The 22214-nt window shown below is 47.5% G+C and overlaps 2 protein-coding genes and 2 non-coding genes across 9 annotated transcripts; 3 read left to right on the top strand and 1 right to left on the bottom strand.

The window, feature by feature from the left end:
* The first annotated feature begins 1210 nt into the window (after positions 1-1210).
* On the top strand, positions 1211-21260 carry Agbl5 (AGBL carboxypeptidase 5). Of its 6 annotated transcripts, none has more exons than XM_048436599.3 (16): positions 1211-1612; positions 2168-2294; positions 3720-3977; positions 4194-4365; positions 4639-4802; positions 5528-5705; positions 6103-6281; positions 6681-7140; positions 7567-7736; positions 8054-8189; positions 8690-8898; positions 9606-9820; positions 17768-17923; positions 19360-19472; positions 20224-20357; positions 20725-21260. In XM_048436599.3, the coding sequence occupies exons 3-16, from the start codon at positions 3766-3768 to the stop codon at positions 20894-20896; spliced, it is 2670 nt and encodes an 889-aa protein (XP_048292556.2). In that variant the 5' UTR covers positions 1211-1612; positions 2168-2294; positions 3720-3765; the 3' UTR covers positions 20897-21260. The 6 variants fall into 6 exon arrangements, 4 of the variants coding, with proteins under 4 accessions (XP_048292556.2, XP_048292554.2, XP_048292553.2 ...); XR_007232529.3 differs by lacking the exons at positions 1211-1612; positions 2168-2294 and adding exons at positions 2984-3117; positions 19760-19806 and having other exon boundaries at positions 20890-21260; XR_007232530.3 differs by lacking the exons at positions 1211-1612; positions 2168-2294 and adding exons at positions 2984-3117; positions 19760-19806 and having other exon boundaries at positions 20725-20864.
* Trnay-gua (transfer RNA tyrosine (anticodon GUA)) lies at positions 1656-1744 on the top strand. The gene is given in 2 exon segments: positions 1656-1692; positions 1709-1744. It is a non-coding gene; the product is annotated as a tRNA-Tyr (tRNA).
* Positions 2073-2145, top strand: Trnaa-agc (transfer RNA alanine (anticodon AGC)). Its single transcript has one exon. It is a non-coding gene; the product is annotated as a tRNA-Ala (tRNA).
* Positions 21105-22108, bottom strand: Ost4 (oligosaccharyltransferase complex subunit 4, non-catalytic). Its single transcript, XM_048436602.3, has 2 exons — positions 21971-22108; positions 21105-21361 (listed from the first exon to the last, which is right to left on the bottom strand). The coding sequence occupies exon 1, from the start codon at positions 22105-22107 to the stop codon at positions 21994-21996; it is 114 nt and encodes a 37-aa protein (XP_048292559.1). The 5' UTR covers position 22108; the 3' UTR covers positions 21105-21361; positions 21971-21993.
* Positions 22109-22214: the final 106 nt, after the last annotated feature.

Here is a 22214-nt window from a genome sequence, read left to right as displayed (position 1 = left end):
GAGGCGTTATGCCCAGATTGCAGGTATCGGGGACCAGCTTCAACAAAAATACCACTTGCCAGGGTAGGGACACGGGGATCAGAAATATACGTAAAAAGTATGAAGACGCAAAAATAATAAAACAGAAGCCACAGAATAGTACCGGTAGGGTGTTCCAGTAATACTGAAATCGCCTGCGTTTAATTTCCAATTATTTAAAATACCCCGACCCCAAAAGGTAGGACTAAAATTAAAAAAAAAACTGCATTAACAGGATACAAGGAAATGAACAGAGGCGGTTGTGGTGTTGCACACTTTTATCTCAGCATTCTGGGTGCAGAGGCATGCCAAGCTCTTCGAATTCGAGGCCAGATTGACCCCAGACTCAAGCCCGAACATCTGAAAAAACGGAACAAAACAAAACAAAAACACCAAAAAACAAACCTCCAGTAGAGCGGTGACATTTGTACAGCATCGTCATTGCACTACAAGTCCCTGAGTGACGCATTCACCTTAAACCACTCTGATCTAAGCAGTGTTGGGCCTGGTTAGCACTCGCGTAGAAGACCCTTTGGGAAGTTTTTGTGCTGTAGGTTTGAGAAACAAGTAGATAAGTATGTTTTGTGAATCTCACATTTTAAAGGCGTCGGAATTAAGCAGCAAGGGAGGAAGGAGAGGGGGCGGGAATAATGGGGACAGGAATAATGGGGACAGGAAGGGAGCAGAGGAGGAAAGAGAAATATGAATTACTTAAAAATGCTAAACGTGTGCCATGAAAACTCCACAGCACGGTGGCAGCATCCCCTCCCCCCCAGCAGAATGAAGTCAAATAAGATTTCAAACTATCATTCCACCTAGCTGGACATTTCAGAACTGGAACTGAAGGCCAGGTCTCTAGACACACCCACTCCGCCAGACAGAGCCGGCTGAGCGGAGGACGGGGTAGGGGGGGAGGTTGAATTTGTTCCTTTAAAAAAAAAAAATCTCGTAGCTTTCAGTGAGCCAACAGTGGCCTGGCCCTGTGAGAAAGAGCAAGGGCAACAAATACTTGAGCTACATAAGGGGTAGGGTCGGGGTAGACACAAGGTCGACCCATCCAGAGGAGACGCTTGGTTGCCAAGTGACAGGGAAGGGGTCCAGGTGCGGCGGAAACCCTTCCCAGGCCTCGAAAACCAGTGAACTTGTTTAACAAGCGCTGGGCACTGCAGATCGGGCAGTTCGGGAGACTGCACTCAGCCGGCCCAGGGTACTCGGGATCAGGAATCCGCATCCCCCGCCATATCCTAGGGACTGGGGCACAGGGATCGCTCGTCTCCCGCGGCTCGGCGTTCCCTTCTAGCGAAGGGCCTGAGTGAGTGTCTTTCGCACCGTCAAGAGCATGCTTTTTACTTGCACCGCTCCGAAAACCAAATGAGACCTGGATCTGAAGCAGCGAACACGATTAGCAGTCCCCAAACACCGGGAGTGGTGTCTGCAGAGCGGGAGGAACGCCTGCCCAGCTCGGCTCTGAGTCGGCTAGCAGCACGCTCCCGCCGCACGGTGCAAGCCGGCAAGCCTGCTCCTTCGCCTTTCCTTCCGGTCCCGGCTCCCCCAAGACTGCTAAGAAACAGTCCAGAACTCAGAAAAATTCCCGGTAAGCATTAGAAGGAAAATGGCAAGTCCCGGGAGCAGCGGAGCCTTCGATAGCTCAGTTGGTAGAGCGGAGGACTGTAGTGAATACAATCTAGCAATCCTTAGGTCGCTGGTTCGATTCCGGCTCGAAGGACTTCGTGCATTGTTTTTAGTTTCATCCTATCTCAATTACTCGCGGGGTAAAGGCTATAATTTGGTGATAGGCAATGTATTTTGCTTGACGACTGTTGACCTGGGGTGCGGCACGTAGGCAGTTTAGTAGTCGAAGTACAATACATTTTGTTCGCGTAATGGGTGTAAAAAACTGCAAGAAAAGTCCTTATTGTTTATGTGTTCATTAACATGGCTCAGCTTCAAAATCTTGCTTAGAGTTCCAACATACTTTATACTGTTAGAAATTTTCCGTTCAATGGGTATCGGCAAACCTTGTAAAGGCACTAGGAAAACAAGCCCTTGCAGCTGGGGGATTAGCTCAAATGGTAGAGCGCTCGCTTAGCATGCGAGAGGTAGCGGGATCGATGCCCGCATCCTCCACTTTCCCTTTTGCAATCCACAGCCATGCTATGGTCAACGCTAGACACTGGCAGGCTCCTGGACAACACGTTGTTGGCCTTTTGCTAGACAGTAGAACTAAGGACACGGTAAGCAAGGATCCACTTCACACGGCGTCTTCTTGTCCGCAGGTGAGTCTTTTCCTGTTGCCCGCGCCCCAGCTCTGTCTTTCCCACCTCGGGGTGGCGGGCCGTTAACCGCCTCCAGAAAAGACGCTGCCTGAGCTGCGGAGTGCGCTGGCCCGCGGGAAGCCCCCAAACGGCCCCCTCACAGGTACCTGCCAACGTGCACGGAACCCTGCGTGCCGGCCAATGGCAGCACGCTTTACTGGGCGGGTAGCCAGCTGCGGCTGCGGCCAATAGGCAAGAGACTTCTTGTTTCCTGGCAGAGCGGGGTCCCGGCACCGCGGCTCTCTGGTTTTGTGTGGGTCCTGGGTGGAGGGCCCGGGTGCCGGGGCCCGAGGTGCCGCCTCGCTAGCGGGACAGGGAGCGGGAGCAGCGGCCCGGAGAGAGGTGAGGGGCTCTGCGCGGACTGAGGCCCCGCGGCCGGCCCCGCCCCCTTCTTCAGCCCGCTCCGCCCGAGCCCCTGTCGAACGCCACCCCGCCCCCCAGGCCTGGCGCGGTGGGCCGACCCCGCCTCTGGCTGACCACCTCCGATCCCGTGGCCTCACCTCTGACCCCTAGGACCAGCCTTCCCATCCTCCAGTGTCTCTGTCTCGACCCCTCCCACGCCTCCAAACCCTTCCCTGCCCTGGACCAGCCAGTCAGTGCGAGGGTCCTCGCGAATCAAGGAGCTGCTTGCTGCTTCCAAGCCCGATTCTACTGGCCCAGCCTTCCTAGGGGTGTTTAGGACACCCGTTACCCACATCTTCGAGGGTAGCTTTTGCACAGGCTCCAGTGTCTACAGGGCGGGAGGATGGAAACAGATCCTAATTGGAACTGAGGTTCAGGGCAGGTGAGCAAGTGGCTTTGGCCAGGCACAGGCCATGTTTTTCTAGTTTTCATACTAGGCATAGTATAGAAAGGGGGTGGCAACAACAGAAACGGCTCTTCAAGGTCTCATAGAAACAACAGCATGATTCTAGTCAGTGCTTGTGAAGACAAAGGGGTAAAGAAAGGAAGCCACCATTTACACTTAGAAATTTGGTTCTTTCTGCTCTGGGCTGCACAGTACAAAGCCAATCTAGGAAATTTTAAAATGGCCCCTCCCTCATAGAGTCGGTGGCAGCCATCTGACGTCCAGTCTCTTTAGGTTTCTGAGAGGCATGAGAGTCTAGAGTTTCCCAACTCAGCCAAAGAAGCATTGAGCATTTGATTTGGCAGCAGCTGCGTGTAGTTAAATAGGGTCTTTCAGGTTACTCATAACCCTTGGGTGTCCAGGGACAGAGTTCTGCTTTCTCTTGATCTTGCTGAAAGGCTACTTACATGTTTTCTAAGAAAAGGAGTATTTTGCTTCATAGAATACTAAAAGCATTTCTCATTTATCCAAAGATACCCAAAAACATTGTTGCGTTTTTCTCTCCCGCCTGCCTACAAACCCTTTCGTTTTTCCCCCAGCTCTCAGGGCCTGTGTGGGGCAAGAGGATGCTTTCCCAGCCCCACCATGGAGCTGCGCTGTGGGGGATTGCTGTTCAGTTCTCGCTTTGATTCAGGGAACCTAGCCCATGTGGAAAAGGTGGAAACAGTTTCTAGCGATGGGGAAGGAGTAGGAGGGGGGGCTTCAGCCCCCACTAGTAGCATTGCTTCCCCTGACTACGAGTTCAACGTGTGGACCCGGCCGGACTGTGCTGAAACAGAATTTGAGAACGGGAACAGGTATGAAAAGTGAGAGGGTGGGTGGGAATGTCCAAGCGCCCGGATGCAGAGTGTAGTCAGTCCTTTGACTTTGTACAGACCGTACAGTGTCCCGTTTTCAATCCCTCCCGTCCTCTTTACTAAATAGCTCTATGCAGTTTTGACTTGACCCCTGTTCCCCACACATTCTCTCTCTAGCCCTTCCACATCTGACAGCTGGTCTTTCTTGGTTCTCAGGTCATGGTTCTACTTCAGTGTCCGGGGAGGAACTCCAGGGAAACTTATCAAGATCAACATTATGAACATGAACAAGCAAAGCAAGCTATATTCTCAGGGCATGGCCCCCTTTGTGCGCACGTTGCCTTCCCGGCCACGCTGGGAACGCATTAGAGACCGGCCCACCTTTGAGGTAAGTTCTTCATTAGGAGGAAAGACCTAGTGCTAGTACAGGAAACAAGTTCCTGAGAGAGAGTACGAGGCAGGTAGCATCCCTAAGTTTAGTATCTTCTTTCTTCCACCCCTAGCTGGGGTCCAGGATGAGCCCCTACTTCAGCAAGCCTGAAGAAGCTGGCTTTCATATGGAAAGCATCAGAGGGAGGGGAGTTGGTAAAGGTGTTCCTAACAGGAGGATCTCAGTTCTGACAGATGACCGTTCCCCTCCTCTTCCTCCTCTGCTCCCCAGATGACAGAGACACAGTTTGTGCTATCCTTTGTTCACCGTTTCGTAGAGGGCCGGGGAGCCACCACCTTCTTTGCCTTCTGCTACCCCTTCTCCTACAGCGACTGCCAGGATTTGCTAAGCCAGCTAGACCAGCGCTTTCCAGAGAATCACTCTACCCATAGCAGGTACTAACCAATTCCTACCCCTGCCACACTGTCTTAGATCCTGTAGTACCTCTCTATAGTACCTGCTTCTGGCACTTGTCCTGAGAGCTCTTAGCCAGAACTTCATCAGTCTTTTCCCTGTGTGAATGTGGCATTTTGAAAAAGGTGTTCCTTTACAACCACGATCAGCACACCACCACCTACACTCATTCTCCCACGTGCCCAGTTCAAGTCCTGTTTGTTCTCACGGGTTATCTAGAATTTAGCCAGTACTGTGGCTGCCCAGCACATCTTCTTCATCTGCCTCCGATGACAACTCTGTATACGCAAATCTATCCTAATGTCCCACAAACTAGGAAATCAAACAGAAAGTTCACCCTAAATAAAAGGGGTGGAGGAATGACAGCAAGATGGCTCAGTGAGTAAAGAAGGGCGCTTGCTGCCAAGCCTGATGATATGACTTTGTCCCCAGCACTGACATGATAGAGGGAGAGAACCAACTTCTGCAAACTGTACTCCAACAGGTGCCCGTGTACACGCACGCATGCGCCCACACACTCACACTTCAGTCCTGTATTCTGCATCTGGCAGTACAGGCCCACAAATATCCTTAGACTCCACCAGTTGAAGGGACTAAGAGGTCCCAAAGGTTATGGGGAGAGACCAAAAAACACAAGTCCTGAGCTGGTGATGCTGCTCTTTCCAGGACCTCAGGGACTTATGACTAATGATTTTATCCCCCATAGTCCTCTGGATAGCATTTATTACCACCGGGAGCTTCTCTGCTATTCTCTGGATGGACTTCGGGTAGATCTACTAACAGTCACTTCCTGCCATGGGCTTCGAGAAGATCGGGAGCCCCGTCTAGAGCAGCTATTCCCTGATCTTAGCACTCCCCGACCCTTCCGTTTCACAGGCAAAAGGGTGAGTGGGGAGAACATAGGAGCAGTCCTCTTGGGTGGAGAAGACAGCTCAGTGTTTAAGAGCACCTGATACTCTTACACAGGATCCTTGTTTGGTTCCCATCACCCACGCTGTGTGTAGTTGCCTTTAACTCCTGCTCCAGGAGGTATAACAACTTCCACACTCCACAGGCACTTGTAGACAGACACACAGACATACACATATATAAAATAAAATGGTGCTCTCGCCTTATTCTAGCTCTAGCCACTGTGAATAATTTAAAGCTTTACCTCTACACATTCTGGACCCAGGGCAGAGGACTGCATTGCTGTACCTCTGGCAGACAGCCACTCCTGCCCACATATGTCAGAGTGGAACTATAGCACTATTGATCTGTCTGCTTTCTTCTTCACCTCAGATATTCTTCTTAAGCAGCAGGGTACACCCTGGAGAGACTCCATCTAGCTTTGTCTTCAATGGCTTTTTGGACTTCATCCTTCGACCTGATGACCCCCGGGCACAAACCCTACGTCGACTCTTTGTCTTTAAGTTGATTCCTATGTTAAACCCTGATGGTGTGGTTCGGGGTCACTACCGGTAAGAAGCCAAAACAACCTTTTTGGATTTCCTCAGTTTCTCTTTTGTCCCACATCTCTGTGACAGACAGACAGCCTTCTGACTTTCTGTATTTTTAGTCCTCTTGTACCCTAACAAGGACAAGTCCTTTTAATGTTCCAGTGAGCTGAGAAGGAATGGCATCTACATACACTCCTGGGCAGAAGCAAAAGTAGGCTAGGTGAAGACTACTTGGATAGAGGGAACTGCCCTTGGATTTCTATGGTAGGGGGACAAGTCGAGGAAGGGTCATGTCCTCCTTTCTTTCCCAGCATAATTTAAGCTGTGCACTCGACAAGTCTTCTAGCCTCCTTGTCACCTACTCTAGTGTCTCTTCCTGGCCCAGACACCTAGACCCTGTTCAGTCCTGTCTTCCTACAGCACAGACTCCCGTGGGGTGAATCTCAACCGTCAGTACCTGAAGCCTGACGCCATCCTGCACCCAGCCATCTATGGCGCAAAAGCTGTGCTCCTCTACCATCACGTGCACTCCCGGCTCAATGCCAAGAGTCCCTGTGCCCCGCAGCCCAGTCCCCATCTCCAGCCTGAGACTCCTCTTTCTGACCTTGAGAAAGTCAACAACCTCCACAATGAAGCTCACCTTGGACAGCCACCTGATGGGGAAAGCCCTGAGACCTGGGCTGAGCCAGAGCCAGCAGCAGAAGAGAAGACTGACACTGTGTGGATTATGCCACAACAGTCTCCTGAACTGGAAGAGCCAGCCCCTGACACCATCCCCCCAAAAGAGAGTGGTGTTGCTTACTATGTGGACTTGCATGGACATGCTTCCAAAAGGGGCTGCTTCATGTATGGAAACAGCTTTAGTGATGAGAGCACCCAGGTAGGACTCTAGGTACTGTGTGACAGTTAAGTATTGCAGGTCAGGAGAAGAGGGTTAGGTTACAGGCAAGGTGGGAAGGTGGCCTTCTGGAGAAGCAAGCAGGAAGGCCTGTGCACACTCCCTCTGCACAAGCTTCAAAAGACAAAGAGATGGCACTAGGGCCTTAAAGCTTAGCCACTGAGTGAAGAGCAAGCCACCAGCACCCAGTTCTCTAGAGCTTGAGAGCCAGAGCAGGAAAATGTAGCGGGAAATCTAAGAGCTTAAAAGAAATAATGTTCAACAGTGAGACTTTCAAGAAACATTGATTACTGCTTTTGGCTATAATGGTATATGCTACATAGTCACATGACTGTCTGCCTTATTTTTCTTGCCCCTGTCCCTTCTTTCTGTGTTGTCTTCTGAGTTGCCTTTTCCTCCCCCAAACAGGTGGAAAACATGTTATATCCAAAGCTCATCTCCTTGAATTCAGCCCACTTTGACTTCCAGGGCTGCAATTTCTCAGAGAAGAACATGTATGCCCGAGACCGTAGAGATGGCCAGTCCAAAGAGGGAAGCGGTCGTGTTGCAATCTACAAAGCCTCAGGGATAATACACAGGTTTGGAGGAAACTGACATAGTTGAGAAAATAACTTATTTAAAGAAAAAAATACTTATTCCAGGGTGTTTGAGAGGCTGGAACCACCCAAGTCTTAAAAAGAGAGTCTCAGCTAGCACAGTTGGCATTAATCGGGGAGTCTTATTTTTGGAGACTTCCTGGGCACACACGGTCAGTTGTTAGTTGGGAATTATTAGCACTTTCTCTTGGTCTACTTGTTTTTAAGTGACTACCTTCTTAATCCATCTACACTGCCCCTCACTGTTCTGTCCCAGCACCTGTTCAGACAGGACACTCACAAAGGTCTCTGTGTCTCAGCTACACACTTGAATGCAACTACAACACTGGACGCTCAGTAAACAGCATCCCTGCTGCCTGCCACGACAATGGGCGCGCCAGCCCCCCTCCGCCACCAGCTTTCCCCTCCAGATACACTGTGGAACTATTTGAGCAGGTATGAATCCATAGACTTAAGTGGGGAAGTGGGAATCCCCAAATCTGGGAACAGTTGATGCTCTGCAGAGTTGTGTGATTTTCTTCAGTTAACTGTCATGGTAATGACAAAAATACAGGCATGATTTCTGACCCCCAGCCCAGACATTACCCTGGGACAGCTAATTAAATCACCTGGCCTGAGCGGATACTCCTCATGGATTCATTCACTCCTAGGCTCAAAAGCACCCATTATTATAGTATTGGTATGTCTGTTTCTAGGCATGTAAGAGAAATAAAACTCGAGGTTGTAAAAGATACAAACTCATAGTGTCAACCAAAAGCACAGCAGTCCCTGCTCAGAACAAGCTGTGAACAGACTTGAGATAAAGAACCTGGGCACAAAATTCAGGGTACCCACTGTTACGTCTAGCTTCCTCTTGCCTATTGTGCTGTGTACTGCTCCCCCAAACAGCAGCTAGATGAGAGGACAAAGATACTGAACCAAACAACTCCCCACAGGTGGGCCGAGCTATGGCCATCGCAGCTCTGGATATGGCAGAGTGTAACCCATGGCCCCGAATTGTGCTGTCAGAACACAACAGCCTCACTAACCTGCGGGCCTGGATGCTAAAGCACGTGCGCAACAGCAGAGGTCTGACCAGCACTGTGAGCGTGGGTGTGGGCGTGAGCAAGAAGAGAGGAGCTCGAACTCCGCCCAAAAGTAACAAGTAAGACCAGCAGCATGGAGAGTGCAGGAAGGTTGGCAAACTCTAGAGATGTGGGGGGCACCACATGATATGTTCTGGGTAAATGAAGACTGGTGGGCCGGGCGGTGGTGGCACACATCTTTAACACTAGCACTCAGGAGGCAGAGGCAGGTGGGTCTCTGTGAGTTCAAGTCCAGCCTGATCTATAAATGCTAGTTCCAGCCAGGACAGGCTCTAAAGTTACAGAGAAACCCTGTCTCGCAAAACCAAGAAAAAAAAGAAAGAAAAAGAAAACTGGTGAGATTACTTCAGTTTTTGAGAATGGGACCCTAGTCCCTTTCACCTAGAACTACATCTAAGGGAGCTGAAAATCAGGACAAGGGACTCCTAGATCCAAAGCAGTGTACAAAACCCACTGTCTTTGTGGCAAGAGTATGGCAGGTCTGATCCCAAAGGTAAATGACTAAGTGAAGAGGGTTCTAGAGCCAGCACCAACAAAATAAGGGAGAAATTCTTTGTGAAACACGGCTACTTAGGATGACTGCCAAGATTAGGGGGTATGCCCCAAGTTAGATTCTACACCCATAGATATGCATTCCCTCCTTTCTTCCTGGGAATGGATTTTTATGCCCTTTAACTCCGGAGGTGAATTTTAATTGCTACATCCTAAGGAAGCCTTAGGACACTTCTTCCCAGGTGCAGGGTAACTGGTATCTGCTTCTTTGCAGTGGATTGCTCATTTCCAGCTCCGAAAACACCTTGAGCCGGGCTCGAAGTTTTAGCACTGGCACAAGTGGTGGTGGTAGCAGCAGCAGCCAACAAAATTCTCCACAGATGAAGAACTTTCCCAGCTTTCCTTTTCATGGCAGTCGGCCTACAGGGCTGCCAGGCCTGGGCTCTAGCACCCAAAAGGTCAGCCATCGGGTGCTGGGCCCTGTCAGAGGTAAGCCAGCCTGGGAGCCCCTGCAGCAGGTGTTCGGTTGTTTGGGGCATTGCTGGGGGAAAAGAGCTTGAAGGCGTGCAAGGGGTAAATCAATAAAACTAGTCTGTAGCAGAAGAATCCACAGTCTCTCCTGCGACCTTGTTGTTCCCTGCGGCTTGACTTCAGAACAATACTGTGTATGGCCGGCCACAGGAAGAAGTCCTGGGGATTGTAGCTTCAGCACATGCTAGGAGCCAGGGACATTTCCAAGGACAAAACACTAGCTAAAGCGGTGCCAAACACAGACATGGAACTTCCCTATCAAGGACAATGTAGCAGTGTCTTCGTGTTGGCAGTAGGAGGAAATTCAAACTGTAGCACTGTCCACGGCCTCTGTGGGCTGAAACTTCCTGGCTTCACGGCTACTCAGATAGTAATATCAAGATTCCAGTTCTTCCAAGGAAAACCAGAACTGAAGCAGCTTCTCACAGACTTATAAATCAGCAGTCTATCCTTCTCGTCAGTGTGCACAGCAGCACAACTAGGCAGTAGTAGTAAGTTTTAGATCTCACTTGACGAGATTCTGGGTAGGAAGTTTATGACCAAATCATGGGTTTGAAGGGAAGGGGATGGGAGCAGGGAACAAAAGCTGGCAGGAAGCTGGATTGTGATTGGGGAAGAGAATTTTATAGTATTAGTTCTAGAAATAGACACCACAAATCAGTACTGTTGATGTCTTGTGGGCTATAGAAATTTGTCAAAACATGGAGACTTGTAAGCTGGAACTAAGAGCTCTGTTATTTTTATGAGAATGTTTCTACTGTTCAGTTTGCGCCCTGCCTTTGCCCTGATATGCACTGGTTAGTGTCTGTAAATCTGATTGCTAGTTAGAGAAGCTGCAGAGGAAGCCCAGCCTGAGCTAATTAGACTGTTCTTATTTCTGATACAAAACTTGGTTCTGTTTATATTCCAACCCCTTTAACAGTCTAACTCATAGTACTGTGCTTTAACATATTAGTAACAGTAATGCTTCATATTAGATAGCATTTGATAATGAGTAAGACATTCATTTCATCCAAGCAGGTCCTGTGGGATGGATAGTGTGCCCATTTTCTGATGAGACTTAGACTGCTTTAGGAAGGGCTTGTCCAGCTGGGTGTGGTGGCACAGACCCATAACACTGGCTTGGTAGGCTAAAGCAGGAGAATGACAATTGAAGGCCAATCTGGGTTCCCTAATGATTCTTCACCCAGGGGTGAAGTGGTGAAGAGTGGTTTATTCCTTAAGTGGCAATTATTCCAGCTTGTCTACTAGGTTTTTAGTCTATCCAGTCTCCCATAGTCAAAGCTGGATGAAATTTTGTTTTTTTGGTTTTTGTCAGCTTTTCCTAGATCATAGCTCATTTCTTTATCAGCATTATAATTTTCCCTTCCTTGACCATAAAGGGACTTTTCTATATCACTTGCATGAGGATTCAAGGCAGGTTTTTGTTGTTGTTGTTGTTGGTATTTATTTATTTATTTATTTATTTATTTTTGAGGCAGGGTTTTGTTCTGTAGCCTAGATTGGCTTAGGATCCTCTTGCTTCAATTTAACAAATGCTGGGTTATAGGCAGGCTGTCATTTCCAGCATAGGCAGTTTATAATCAGTATTTTAGTGATACCCTCCAGTCCCACTTCCTGATGCAGAATTTTTCTGAAATCCTTGATGTGAGGGCCTGGTATTCTTTCTCTTGTTGTTTCCCCAGAGAACTAATAGAAAATATGCAGCCTGAGTACCAAGTAGTTCTTGCTTGATTGACTAGAAGCTTCACAGAGGAAACAAGACAGTAAATACACATTAAAAAATACATGCATATTATAAACATTCAGGGCATTTGGGGGGCTACTGTGGTAGGTCATGAGTAGTTATGCAAAGAATGTTCAGTTGAGAAACGGCTTTGAAAAACAAATAGTATGTGGCTTGACAAAAACATTCCAGAAATGAGAAATGACAGCCATGATCAGAAACACATCTCCTGGGTGGACAAAAGCGTGTATACTTAGCTGACATACAAGGGCTACACCCTTCACCCACAAAATCTGGTGAAGAAATGTGGGAAGTAGAAGTGTTTTGAAAACAAGGATGTTTTTAAATAAGGCATATGGTAACAACTATATGCTTCTAAGAAAAATAGGAACAAAGTACTGTGCTGCACGCCTGCAGGGAGAGGGGAAACCGGCTTGCAGTCATTTATTTACACACGAGCTACTAGAGTCTGGACCAAGGCCTGCAACAGAGACGTCTAAGCATTAGAACAGAAGCGGCAAGAATCAATAATGGTAAAAGACAGGTGAGCTAGGAACCTTCACAGTTATGTGCAGAGGAAGGTTATATAATTTGGGAAAAACCGTGAAAGCTATTTTAGACATGCCTATATTCCATAGGTTATCTGTGGAGATGCCTTGTAGGGAGTGGAGGACTGGAGAACTAAGTCACCACATAGAAGAGCCAGTAATGCTAAGTGAGAAGGCATGTGTCCTCAGGTGAACAAGCTTGGAACAGAAAGAGCTGGCTACAGAAGAGATACCCCCAAGACTTGCATAAATGTTTGTAAAAGCAGAGAACTATGGCTTTGAAGTCAAGGGTCAAAATGAAAGTTACTGTCAAAATAGACAGTGTAGGGAGCTAAAAGTTAAAAAATGGGAATCTTAAAAGTGTTCTGCTGGGCATTTGCTGGCATTGTCCTTTGAAGACCCTCAGGAAGGGAGACCGGTTCTGATTTTAGATAGGGCTGCAATGCAGACTAACATCTGGGCATGGCATTTTCAATCCACTCTTGAGAAAACTTACTTGTCTAGGGTGATATGTCCTGCAATGTTACATTGTGACATTTGTTTTCACATCTCTGGCTCTCTGGCCTCTACCACAGCAAGCTATATGGTTTGTTTATTTGCATTCATTTATTGTGTGTGAGTGTATGTTGTCTATGGGCAAGGGCACACGCCGCGGCACCCAGTGGCGGTGAGAGAACCACCGATGGGCGTTCTCCTTCCCTCTCTACCATGTGGGTCTTGGACACTGAACTCGGCCATCCTGGCTGGCCTGTTGTTTTCAAAGCTAGGAAAAAAAAAATGACCCCCAGAACACAGAAATTTTTAACTGTAAATGAGCTATACTTTCCAACCCCAAAATTTGAACTGTGGTTTGATAATTTTGTTGTTTTGATTTGTGAATTTATTTATAAAATTTCTATGTCAAGTGTGGTGGTTCATGCCTGTTATCCCAGCACTTGGAAGATAAAGAAAAGGTCATCTCTTGGCTACATAGTTTAAGGCTCTACCCACCCACTCCCCATAAAAAAATTTCAATTACTGTATTATCATATTTAACTATACATTTTATTGGTTTTATAGACTAGAACAAACATGATATTGGGGGTTCCAGGGAGTTTTCTCAAGGTAAAGATCTAGGCAGTTCAGCCAGCAGCTTAAGGCAGACAGGGAACTGGTCTGAAAGGCTCCATTTCAAGCTGGGAGATAGTGATGTGGAAGGCCCATGAAGGCCAACTTCAGACAGACAGGAAAGCTCCTACCACAGGAGGCCAAACAGTTGTGAGTCAGTCTTAATTCCCAGTGCCTGACCTAAGGGCCAGAATCTGCCTGACTCCCAGCTACAAACTGTGCTCCTCCTACCTTCCCAGATCTGTAGCAGTTATAATCTACCATCTCAGAGACACCAACGAGACTGTCTGTAGCTGCTGTGACTGTAGGGGAGCAATACAGTGAAGTGAGAAAAGGCAAAGGCATGCAAAAAACTGCCAAAGTTGTCAGGCAGTGGTGGCGCACTCCCAGAACTTGGGAGGCAGAGGCAGGTGGATCTCTGTGAGTTAGAGGCCAGCCTGATCTACAGAGCGAGTTTCAAGACAGGCTCCAAAACTACACAGAGAAACCCTGTCTCAAAAAAACCAACCAAACAAACAAAAACAAACAAACAAAAAAAAATTGCAAGAGCTAAAGGGGCCAGGGTAACAAGGCAACGTCTTCTCTCCATTATGCAGAGGAGGTGATGCACCCAGGACACAAAGTTCCATAATCATGCAGTTGCCTCTTTCAGTTTTGAACCGAGGTTTCTCACTTGCATGATTCTAGTCTTGCCCCTTCAGCTTATCTATCCAGCCAAATGTGAAAAGTGAGGCAGGAGCCTATAACTGTCGCCCTCTCACCAGCACCTCTCATCTGACTCCCAGTTCTGTCACTTGAACCTGCTGTTACTAGAACTCTTTCCTGGCCTGGCCAGTGCCTTGGCTCAGCTAACAGGCAACTTTTGGTAAAGTAGCTAATGTCCAGCTCTCAGTGGCAGTCAGTTCCTCTGGGGTGAGTCAATAGGACTTGCTGTCTCTATCACCATTGCCTTTGACTTTTTCCACTGCAAACCAGTATCAGGAAATCCACCAACACCAGGACCTAGCACTATAGTACTCAGCAAATGCTTACTGTGTGATGAAGGAAAAGTTTAGTTGGGAGTTAAATTAATGCTTAATCTAATCTTTCTAATTTTCATAGAGTTATAAGAACCAGCTGTGTGAGCATTTCAAAGATTCAATAATATCTAGGGTACTACATGGAGAGATGTCCCAAAGATCTTTGGAGACTCTAGGTATAAAGCAACAGACTTAATATTTCCAGCTACGACACCTTAAGAATGTGCATGCATCCTAACTCACTCCACATGAGGGCAGCCTGGCTCAACTTACTGTGGATCCAGTCCTATCCCGCCAGTCCCAGCTTGTTACCATAAAATACTGTTTTACCACCTTTGGAAGCAGAGCCGATCACAGTACTCTGCAATTGGCATTACACTGTTGTCTGTAACTCAAAACTAAATACAGAATTGGGGCTCCTTTTATCCTCTTAACAGAAATAGGGTAAGAGCTGGATTAAGAAGAGTCAAAAGTCAAACCACAAAGTGAGTTAGAACCGGGTGGTGGTTCATGCCTTTAATCCCAGTACTTGGGAGACAGAGACCGAGGCAGGTGAATCTCTGAGTTCCAGGACAGCTAGGGCTGTTAAAGAGAGACCCTGTCTCGAAATACCCCCTCCCCTTGCAAAGTGAGCCAGCTGTGTTTCCATTGACAAATTACATAAGGCAGTCTTTAAGTAATTTATTGAAATACTTGTCTTAGGCCAGGCGGTGGTGGCGCACGCCTTTAATTCCGGCACTCGGGAGGCAGAGGCAGGCGGATCTCTGTGAGTTCGAGGCCAGCCTGGCCTACAAGAGCTAGTTCCAGGACAGGCTCCAAGGCTACAGAGAAACCCTGTCTTGAAAAACTTGTCTTTAATACTTTATATTTTCCAGACCTTGCCCTTTTTTTTCAAAACCTGATTAGGGATAAGACTCCTGAGCTTTAAGCCTTGCTTTCTTTCTCAGGTTCTAGTCTCCCGTTTTGTGTTGCCTTTTTTTTTTTTTTAATCTTTTTATCTGATTTGCTTCATTATTTCCAGAGTGACACTCAGCACTCTACTACTAGAACCTACATGTTTCCCAAAGGTTTGTCTTTTTTTTTTTTTTTAAATGTGAAAGAAGTTCATATAGCCCAGGTTGGGCTCAAACTCATTTTGTAGACAACTGGCCTCCTGCCTCCACTCCAGTGCTGGGATTATAGGTGTGTGTTACCATACTCTAACTACTTTCTTGCTTCATTACTTCAGGGTAAGGTGAAGGGTCATGCTGTCACAGGATTTTAGCTTGCCTGTATATAGACATGATCTCTGATCTACACACCCCATTATTTCTGCCTGCTGTGCTGAGGAACATGCCTTCATTTGTATGACAAGGTCTCATTGTATAACCCTGGCTTGTCTAAAACTTGCCGTGTAGATAGATCAGGCTGGCTTCAAACTTGAGAGCTCTGCCCACCTACGGGGTTGAAGGTACACATTCGGCCCTAAGAGATAATTTCAGTACTCACATTTTCAACCCAAACCACCAGGCCTGTACACTTAAGTATCACAAGTCACTGAGGGTGACTAATGTTACAGGCTGATGTGGCCACACATCTCTCTGACTCCTGCTCTTACCAGCATTTCTGCTCTCACTAGCCCCCTAATGTCTGGTTGTTTTGTACTCTAACAAATCCAACTTAGACTTTAATTGCTATCCAGTGCAGGGACACATAGCAAGAAGGGCTTCCATCCTAAGATCGATCAAAATAGTCTTTGAAACAGGGCCTCATTATGAAGCACGTGTTGGCCTAGAACTTGTGGTCACCCTGCCACAACCTTCCGCATGCCGGGATTACAGGTTTGCAGTTACGTATGTAACAGTGGCATAGCCTGCTAAAACCCAGTACAGACACCTCATACCTACCTGTACTTGTAGAAGACACCTAGAATATTTTTTTTAAGACACCTAGAATATTGACACCAGTGTTTTGTTTCTACAATTCAAGAGCACCTGGCACCTGCTAAAAGCTACTGAACCTGTACTGTAAGTCCCTTATCCCATTCACCTACCATCTGTCTCAGGTGCCCCACCCTTCAGAACCTGTACTAGTCAAGTTCAGGCCAAAGGAGTACGTCGGAGTACTATCCCTAGTAGCTAAGCATGCCTGTAAACTTTAAGAGGTGACTGATCTATAAACAAGTCATGTGAAAAAGGGAACTAATTCTGCCTGTAAATGGCCAAGATAACATTTACAGGGAGCTGACATTTGAGATGGAACATGGAAGAGACTCAAGGTACTGCCTAAAGAAAAACAGAAATTTCAAAGGAACCACACAGCTAGTAGCAACCATGGCTGAGGTATGAGTGATCAAGCTAGCATCCTAATTATAGGTAGCCAAGAAACACAGCACAGGACCCTGAATATAAGGGTTTAGAATGGACTTTATCATTAAAAGACCTTCAGAATTTAGCCACATGTAGTGGTGTGGTGAATGCATACAGTCTAAGCATCTGGCAGGGTGTGGCAAGAAGACCAAAAGTTCAGGTCTTGCTTAAGTTATACAGTGAAGACAGTCTGGGCTACACAGTGAGGATCTGTCTGCAGATAAACTGGTTCTCCCTTACCCAAGCCTCAGTGAATTAAAAAAAACAACAGTTTCTATTTTAGGATAACTTGGTGGCACCTATGTAGAAGTATGAATAGGGGTTTTTTGTTGTTGTTGTTTTGTTTTTTTAAAAAATCAAACCAAGGGAGAGGAGAGGATGGAGAGTGAAAATATCCATTTAGACCCTGGCAATGGCATGAATAAGATGCAAGTGTTGAACCATCAGGATCTGACTAAACAAACAGAAATGCAAGGGAGAAAATGAAGTGAGTTTCCTAGCAGACAGCAAAAGAGTGGAGAGAAGGCAGTGAGATTTGGTTTGGCAATCAGAGACTGAGGGAGAAAAGGGCCTTAGAGATTACAAAACTTAAGAAAAGAGGAAGGCCAGATGGCTGGAACATTGGTCCTTAAGTGGCAGGAAGATCAGTGAGAAGAGGAGCAGTTAGAGGTGAGGGAAAAGTCTAGTAAGACCATGTTCTAGAAGCTGTAACTTTTAACCAGAACAAACTGGCAGGATGAGAGCTGGCTGAGATTTAGATGGCTAGAGTCAATAGTACGTTTTTCTTTTTTTTTTTTTTTTTAAAGATTTATTTATTATGTATACATCATTCTGCCTCCATCTATGCCCGCACACCAGAGGAGGGCACCAGATCTCATTACAGATGGTTGTGAGCCACCATGTGGTTGCTGGGAATTGAACTCAGGACCTCTGGAAGAGCAGTCAGTGCTCTTAACCACTGAGCCACCTCTCCAGCCCCAATAGTACGTTTTTCATCTCAGTTGCTCTAGAACAGGGCAGGTGACTGCTTTGTTGACAAACTTGAAAACAGGCATCTTCTGACCATGCATGACCAGGGGAAGCCACCAAGTCAGTGAAGTCTATCATACAGTGTCTCACTTACTTTATCTTTTACCTGCTGTGTCCTTTCCACTCAGAGCCCCGATGCCCAGACAGAAGACGGCGGCAGCAGCCACTGAACCATCGTCCTACCACAAGCAGCCTGGCCCCATCCCCAACTCTTGCTAGTTCTGGCCCAGCCTCCTCACGAAACCTGGGCTCCTGTCTACTGCCCAATCCACTCAGCTTATCAGGTCTGTACCCACTGACCCTGAAATCTGAGTTGCCCAGCTTCTTGCCTTCTGTACCACCCAGGGCTTAGACAGGCTACCAACTAAGCTTCAAGAAGAAACCCTTCAGCTGTACTGTTACCTAACCTGGACTTCCTTTCTTGACCTGATGTATTCAGGCCACTTCAGAGCAAGTGTGAGTTATTCTCCTGGTACCTCACACTCCTAACACACGTGCCTTTGTACGGGAGGGTGGAATTCAATGAAATGAATTTGTAAAATAAAGTAACAGTTAACATTTATCGAATGTTCACTCTGTGCAGGAACTGCTCTATACTATCTAGTCCTCACTTGTAGCTCAAGAATGTGAGGATTCTTTCTACCTGCAAAGTGCTACTTAATCAAGTTCCTTAACTCCAACAGCTAGGACTGGGGATAAAATTGGAACATTTGAAACACAGGCTTTTCACTTATGATTATAAATGGCATCCTATACTCTAACTAAACTTAAAGGCACCTACTCGTATTTTAAGTTAGAGACCCAGTGGTATAAGGAAATAAATGGGATTATTTTCTTTTTCTTTTTCAACAGGGTCACTCTTTATAGTCCTGGCTGTCCTGGAACTCTTTGTAGACCAGGCTGGCCCCAAACCTGTAGAGACCTACCTGACTGCCCTGAGTGCTAGGATTAAAGATTAACAATTAATTTAAACAATTAATTAACAATTAATTAGAATAAACAATCCATGCCCAGCAGGATTGTTTTCTATGATTGAGTCCAACATATACTGTACCAGCCTATCAATTTCTAATCAATTAGTCCTCAGTCCAGTTGTTGTACATAATGAACTCCCCCATTCCCCCTTTGAGACAAGGTCTATGTAGCCCGCTGTCCTGGAACTCATTATATAGACCAGTTGGTCTTCCAGTTCTGCCTCTGGAATGCTGGGATTAGAGGTATGACCACTATGCCCAGATGGACTTTATTCCTAAATACCTAAACATCTGATTGGAGTGGGCTCTAAGGTTTACAAACTAAGTCATTAAACTTGAGAGTTTTATTTTAATCCAAAGTGGCAGCTTCACTTCTTGGGTCAGATTAGAACCCCTCAGAAGCAATTCTGCCACCCAGAGAACATATGATAACATCCAAGGAGGTTCTGGCTATTATAATAGGGAAGGACCTAGGGAGGAAACAGTCACACAATAGTTTGAGGTAGGGATGTTGGTAAACATCCTACTATGCACAAAATCACTGCAACAACAAATGATTGCACCGCTAATTCAGTGATGCCAAGTGAAGGGCCCTGGTAAAGCTCAGTGGTTGAGTACCGGCTTATCATGAAATCCTAGGTTTAATTCCCAGCACCATAAAACAAAACAAGGTCATGAAACTGATCTAAATGAAGTTACCTTCTCTTCTAGTCCTGCCTTGATGATCAGTTTCCTCTGTTCTCTAGGGAGCAGCTGCTCATTCTCGTCTTCAGGGGACAAGCCAGAGGCTGTCATGGTGATTGGGAAAAGTCTGCTAGGGGCTGGTGCTCGGATCCCCTGCATTAGGACTCGTTTGCAGGTAAAAGTTGGGGGGGGGGGTCTTTCCATGTCCTTAGCATTAGCAGAGCCCAGGAAGACACTATTCTCCTGAGCACTGGGAGGGAGATGTTGAGTCCTGCTTTACAGCCTCTTGTCACCAGCCTATCAGAGCTGCCATGGTACCTGAGTGTTAACCTACCCAGTCCCAATCAGCCAGGTATCTCGCTTGCCTCAGACTCCATTGTCCCTGCCAGATGCACTCCAACCGCAGCCTGCTAGCTTTGGTTTCCCCTACCTGTCCTTAGCGTCTCCTCTCTTTCTGACCAGACCTGCCCGAGGAGAGTTTCCGCCAGGAGGGGTCCCGGATTCCCCAGGTAACACATCTGGTTACTGCTCCAACTTAGACAAGCTCCTCTTCTTAGTTTGACCATAGCTGGGCAGAGGCAGAAGCTGACTGGATGGGTGAAGTTTAAGCTGCTCTGGCAGGGGCGGAGGCTCAGAAAGCTGAGGGAGGTCTGCCAGTCTTCTACCATCTTTATTTATATGGCTTCTCAACTCAGCCACCTCTTAACCATGGGATACCCATGGAGGTAAAATGCTGGGCCCTTTGCCACCCTTAGATAAGACCTGGCATGTTGTCATAAGCTGAATCTGGAAGTTCTTTAGCTGCCACCCCACCTCATCCTCTCAGCTAGCAACAGTGCTCAGGACTTCTGTGCTAGATTCTTATGCAGAAAAGCCTCACGAGAGAAAAACAAAATCTCTTAGACTGTCCCTGTCTTATCACACAGGCTAGGCCCAGGTTGGGCCGGAGCTCACCGCCGACTCGCAGAGGGATAGGAGGCTCTTCAAGCCCCACATTCCCTATCCCCCAGACCAGAGAGAGCAGTGAGCTGGAGCCGGGACCCCGCTCTGCTACACCAGGGTGAGCACCGGAGTCCAGTCCTTCATCCCTCCCTTCATGTCTACTATTCCTTCACCCCATTTCCACATTCAGGATAATTTTCTCCTTTTCTCATTGATCCCAAAGACTAAATGTACTTTCATTATTAATTTAGTCCCTGATTTTTATTCCACCATGGCCTGTCTTCACTTCACAGCGTAACTTGTAGTTAGGCCCTTAAGGTCTAGGCACTAGCTAGCTAGTTCTAATAGCAGACTTCTGTGCAGTAGTGACTCTGCCTAGTCCTACCCATCTTCACATTTCCCTCTTCACCTCCCAGTCCCTGGCTAACAGACCAGAAATGGGGCTTTTTCCACAACCCTGATTTCCTCTCTCTTCTCTGTTGCAGGCTGCCTCAGGCCGGCCCCCCACGGCCCCGCTCTGCCCCTGCCTTTTCTCCTATTTCCTGTACTCTATCTGACTCCCCAACCCGGATTTGTTACAGCAGGGGGCCCCTGAACCAGTGTGAGGTTTGTTTCGTCCCTAAATCTCCATCACTCACTATTTCTCCCAGGGTCTGACCATGCCTTTACCTCCATGCCCAGGACATAGACCTAAGGTGAGGGAACACAGTGAACGATATGTTAGTCCCGTCTTCCAGCTGCTGGTATCATGTGACAACATAGCTCCTTGGGATACCGGTCACGCGTCTGAGGCCTTGCAGAACATCACCTTGAGACAGAACAAAACAGGGACCTGCCACCCCTTCCCTCCCTCCACAGCACAAGATTTTGGGACCACAAAAAAATATATATCTATATTTTTGTATTGGGGGGAGGGAATAGAAAAGAAAGCAGCCCCTATACTGGGCCCTATTCAGTGGCAGCTTCTTGTTCCATAGGATTAAGGAAGACTTTGAGGAAATAAAAGTTGTTTGGAAAAATCCAGGTGTAGTTGCTTTGTATGCTGTGATGGGTAGGAGGGATGCAGTGAAGTGTGAAGGCCCCTCACACCCTCCATCTTGCCTCAGACTATGTCCTGGAACCCTAGAAAAAAGGTGAAAGACCCAAAGTAAGGAAAATGCTGCGGCTTTCTTTCCCTGCGGGGGAATCCTTCAGGAGCCAACCCCCCTCTAGCCCGTTTCCCTTTACACTCTGAAATACATTTGATTCCCAGACTCTGCCCCCTCCCTTTTGATCTCTCTGGTTTGTGTTTGTACATAACCCATAAAAACAAGGTCCCTGGTTTCAGAACATGGGAAGTCTACATCTTTCACTACCATGCCCCTCCCCCAACCCTGCGTCAGGCTCCGTGGGAAAGTGAGGCTTGGGGCCTGATCCCACACTTGGGTGGCACAGTTACGGCCTTTGTTTGTACTGGTGTCAACGACTCCTTGTAACTTGGCACTCTATCTACTGGAAACCTCAAAACTGGAGCCTGAGTAGTATCCGGAAACCCACCCTGATTGGAGTAGGAAACCGTTTAGGGGAAGAAGCAGTGTTTCAAGACAGTGTACAGAGTGCAAACAAAGGGGCCAGGTTCTGGACTAAGCTTGACTAGACTCTTTCTGACTTCAAGTTTCTAAGCCTGCAGGCCCTGGCGCGGCCTCACCACTCAGCTCTCTGGGGCCTGGGCGCTACTGCCCGGACCGTTACCTGGGGCGGAGAAAGCGCTATTTTCATTCCTGCTTCTTGGGATTGTTGACTGCCACGTAGTGATAGAGAACCACAAGCAAGAAAAGCGACACGCCCAGCATGTTGGCGAAGATGGCGAGCTGCACGTCCGTGATCATCCTGCGGACAAGGGGAGGGACTGAGCCTCGGGTCGCTCTCTCCTTGCCCTCAGCAGGCCCGGTCCTCGCCACCGCGGTCCAGCTTCCGCCGGGCTCGCGTGTGAGAC

The sequence above is a fragment of the Myodes glareolus genome, chromosome 6 (genome assembly GCF_982192425.1).
Source record: "Myodes glareolus chromosome 6, mMyoGla1.1, whole genome shotgun sequence".
In the NCBI taxonomy this organism is placed as follows: domain Eukaryota; kingdom Metazoa; phylum Chordata; class Mammalia; order Rodentia; family Cricetidae; genus Myodes; species Myodes glareolus.
Note: the sequence above shows the minus strand (reverse complement) of the source record. Positions and strands in the feature narration are given on the sequence as shown.